Source organism: Dipteris shenzhenensis, chromosome 5 (genome assembly GCF_047967505.1).
Source record: "Dipteris shenzhenensis isolate YYH24624 ecotype China chromosome 5, Dip_SZ_1.0, whole genome shotgun sequence".
In the NCBI taxonomy this organism is placed as follows: Eukaryota; Viridiplantae; Streptophyta; class Polypodiopsida; order Gleicheniales; family Dipteridaceae; genus Dipteris; species Dipteris shenzhenensis.
This window is the reverse complement of record NC_141600.1, coordinates 30,504,207-30,508,340: the sequence shown is the minus strand read 5'-3', so window position 1 is coordinate 30,508,340 and position 4,134 is coordinate 30,504,207. Positions and strand designations below refer to the sequence as shown.

At 42.8% G+C, this 4,134-nt stretch overlaps 1 protein-coding gene across 1 annotated transcript; it reads right to left on the bottom strand.

Moving 5' to 3' along the window:
• Window positions 1-1,395: 1,395 nt before the first annotated feature.
• Window positions 1,396-3,897, bottom strand: LOC147901855 (pyruvate, phosphate dikinase regulatory protein 1, chloroplastic-like). Its single transcript, XM_087375107.1, has 3 exons — window positions 3,210-3,897; window positions 2,206-2,839; window positions 1,396-2,094 (listed from the first exon to the last, which is right to left on the bottom strand). The coding sequence occupies exons 1-3, from the start codon at window positions 3,783-3,785 to the stop codon at window positions 1,991-1,993; spliced, it is 1,314 nt and encodes a 437-aa protein (XP_087231233.1). The 5' UTR covers window positions 3,786-3,897; the 3' UTR covers window positions 1,396-1,990.
• Window positions 3,898-4,134: the final 237 nt, after the last annotated feature.

Genomic DNA, 4,134 nt, shown 5'->3' with positions numbered 1-4,134 from the left:
TTGCACTCCTTGGGAGCTGCCATGTGCCCTCCCCCAGCAAATGTACTAGATGGTTTTTCCTTGTCCCATAGACTTGTCGATCTCTCGTGGACATTAGTAGAGTTTCTTTCTTTCTTTCTCTCTCTTCCTCTCCCACGTTCTCTCTGTTTTTTTTAGCACACCAGCACTCAGACTGTGCTTAGAATAACCTCACAATCCTCAGAATACTCAAAACAACGTCCAAAGCAGGACACAAAGAAATGACTGGCAAGATATGGTCATGAAGAGCAATGCCTTAGTGAAAGATAAACCAAGACCATGCCAAAGTTACAAGGTAAGGAGGGACTGCAGATGGAAAAGAGAGGGGACAGCTACAGAGCACACGCACGACTGACTAAGATGTGTTGAAAAGAATGAATATATACAAGGAGTGACGGTTAGCCCTTCATCCTTTTTAGCACTTTATATGTTCAAGCATTACTCACAAATGTACATGATGTCCATACTACTTCTCAAGCCCAATGAATTGCTTGCATCAACCAGTCGATAATCTCATCTGCAAAACACTAGAAAAAGTTTCTTGGTCAAACTATAGGTTGGCATACGTCAGATGTGACCATCTACAACACATGAAAGGATGTGACTCTATCGCACTTCTATAGACAGCAATAACTAATCGAGCAATATAGAAGCATGGAAAGCAAAAAATCTACCCAAACCAAAAGAAAAACGGATGAATGAAATTTAAAAAAAAAGCAAACCAAAAAAGTAACCAATAGAAGCATGCAAGTGGCTTCATGAGAGTAAGACAATAACCAAACGGAGCTTGCTTGATCTATCCAAACAAAGATGAACTGGTTGGATGACAGTAGAACAAATGGATTGCAGCAACTTTTGGCAAACCATTGCCCCTTCGCTAGCCTCACAAATCCAAGCCCATACAAAGCATTATTACTACTGCTACTCGCCCCCTGCCCTCCTTGCAGCTTTGTGATTCAAAATCATTCACCTTCCTGCTCCTGCGCTTCATTTCAAATGAAGTCCTTGTTCAAAGAAGACGATTCATGCAACAGCTACAGAGGTGCACTGTAACGGAGTCAACATAATTAAATATCACAATGAGAGTTTGAAGACCTCAAAAAACTGGCGTAGGCTGCACGTGTAAGTAGTAGATGGGATTTGGAGCTATCAAAAGCAACTGCCATCTGTACATTTGCAGTTAGAATGAGTGCTACAAATAAGCTATGGAACATGAGATTTGAGATCTAAGAAATGATGGATATGATACAGTAAGCCCTAGATTTCACTCTCTGTGATAAGGAAAAACAACAAATATATATCCCATTACAATCTGTCCTGCCAAGGAAATCACTGATTCCTGAAAATTGATTTTGAAGGGTGTAACATCATATAACACCGAAATGTAGTTTAGAATATATCATGGGCATGAGAATGCCTTATCCAAAAGATGTGGATCCTGTTTGATAGCCAGCTTAGTATCTAGTATGGTATGAAGTACAGTATAGAGCAATACCCAGATATGTCATTCAACTTATCGCCCATTACACCCTACTAGATCTACCAAGGAAATTACAGATTGCTGAAATTTTAATTTGGTTTTAGGTGTTACACACAACAGTGGACTAGCAGAGGCCCAAATAGAGCTTGTACAAAAGATATGTGATCATCAAAGCTATTCTTACGATCGTCGTCTACATGATTGTGCCTGGACAAGGTTTAAAACGTAGTTGATGCAGATGTCTGCTTACTAAGTGTAGGTTGGCTATGCACTGGGATACTCTTTAACTTGAAAACGTTGAAGCCTTTACAGAAGCAACAGCCCTGAACAACCCAGATATACCAGTTTACAAGCCTATGTCTTTAGTAGTAAGCTCAACCCTGGGAGCACAGGAAATTGCTGCTCCACCAACTTGGATACTTCTTCCCAACATAAACAGACCAGAAAGCACACTAGCTTTACGATTATGTGGACACAAGCTAGTGATTGGACTTAGTATCGTCTTGATATACGAGGCATGACATACTTCTTCTCTCTATCATGATAGATACGCAAAATGACAGCAGCTGTCTCTTCAATGGCCTTCCCTGTGATCTCTGCCAAGAGATGACAGAAGTAAAATTAGAGATATAAGAAACCGTTACCACCTCAAGTTGAATTGCTGTATTTTCAAGCTAAGTTTTAGGGACTGAACTGGAAAGGCTCACCAATCACGGGCCACTTCGGATTTTGTTTGAAAAGGTTGCCGCTGTACTCGAGCTCTTTTTTAATGTGATCCATCTCGCTGTAAAAACTTGTAGAAGTGACTCCAAGACTCTTGTACCTTGCCACACGTATAGACTGCAAGTAATTGGGATTTATCGTCAATGCATATATTTTGCTCTGATCTATGTCAAACAGTTCCTTCGGTGGGTCAATGCCAAGAACGAGAGGCACATTCGCAACCTTGTAACCTTTTTGGGCCATATAAGTCGATAAAGGGGTCTTGCTTGTACGGGACACTCCTACTAAGACCAAATCTGCTTTGTGTAAATTCTTTGGGAGCGCCCCGTCATCTTGCTTAATAGTAAATTCTACAGCGTCAATCCTCTTGAAATATTGCTTTGAAAGTGCAGTTTTACGTCCAGGAGCACCCCGTGGTAATCCCAAGGGAGTAACACCCATATGGGCTCCAAGTAACTCTGTGATAGGACCAAGAATATCAAGGTGGGGTATACCCATGAGCTGACAAGCCTTTTTCGCAGCTTCCCCCAACGCTGGATCAGCTAAAGTGTACACAAAGATTGCATTTTCTTTTCCAGCATCTGTGATGATCTCCATCAAACGATTAACATCGTCAATCTGCATCAGTCAATACAATGTCTGAAGGGAAATATTCATGCACTCTAATGCTAATTAAAGAAGCCAGTTGGCAGATAGGTCATTGTACCGAATGCATTCAGCGCATCCAACCAAGCAATTGAGACAAATAAACAAAGGATGCAATACTAGAGAGACTGAGTGAGGCCTCTTCATGCGGAAGGCTGTTCCTACTATCATGCAGCAATGAAATTTTTACTCAATGTAGCAATTTTGGTTCTTCTTATTGGGTGGTGGCATGGATCAACAAATATCCTACTACAAAACATACAACCTGAACATTCTCAATGGTTAAACATGTTATCTCCAGCAAACACACAGAATTTTCATGCAAAAGTCACAAGAATTTCACCTCGGAGAACAGATGTGTATTCACAGGACAACCTTGATCTACAAGGCAGTGCTCAAATTGGCCCAGTGCTGCATGCACCGCATGCTCAGCAGTCCAGCCAGTGCCATCAGAGACCATGTAGATTACGTTTTCCCTCCCATTTGCTAAATGTGCCGTCTCCTGCCCAAAGGCGTCTGCGTCTACATCCTCCTTGTCGATTTGAATGCCCTCAGAACTCGATTCTTGCGGTGTTTGCACCTCAGTCTTAGCTTCAGACAGCCGGTCTGTTATTTTGCCAGAGCGAATCCTACGAGTCCTTGCCCAACGTGTCAGCTGTGAGCTGCCTCTTGACTTCCAGTCCTTGCGGCTATCCGATTCTTCATCTTCAGAGGCAAGAGGCGCTTCTGCAATTTCTGCTGCTGCGCGAGCGTTTGAGAAAGTGCCCAAAAAGCTATGGGCGTTCGATTTGCTGCGGAGGGACGAGGAAAAAGGAAGCGCAATTTGTAAGAGTGTGGAACTGTGGGCTAAATCAGGATGGAATTGGAAAGCAGTGAAGCTATCAGCCACGGCCAGAAGGGGAGAATTAGCGAGTGGCATGTTTTGGTAACCATTCGATTAACATGCAGACAAGATCGAAAGCTGCAAGGCAAAGAATTTGGACAAGACATGCATTGGAATTTAGAGAAATTGGCGCTCACAAATTTTTCCATTGTCGCTCTCAGCCTTGGCACATGAAGGACATTTCCTAGCTTTGTGGGTGGTCCTGGCTGGCCTAGGCTGATGTGGCAACAATCGGAAGCTCAATCCGTGTGTGCTGATTGCAAACCGCGTACATCGTCCGATACAACCGGCACATCATCTGTTATCCAATCAAATAGCTTTTGCTCGCTCCATCCCACACTACGATGACCTATCGGATTCCATGTGCCCGTAATTTCGCTTAGGT

What these genes read in the sequence shown, in the direction of transcription:
- LOC147901855 (XM_087375107.1), bottom strand. Translation starts at nt 3,785, where the DNA reads ATGCCACTCGCTAATTCTCCCCTTCTGGCCGTGGCTGATAGCTTCACT. An exon ending in ATACACATCTGTTCTCCGAG is followed by an intron (nt 2,840 to 3,209) that starts GTGAAATTCTTG and finishes TGACTGATGCAG; the next exon opens with ATTGACGATGTTAATCGTTT. An exon ending in TCCGAAGTGGCCCGTGATTG is followed by an intron (nt 2,095 to 2,205) that starts GTGAGCCTTTCC and finishes ATCTCTTGGCAG; the next exon opens with AGATCACAGGGAAGGCCATT.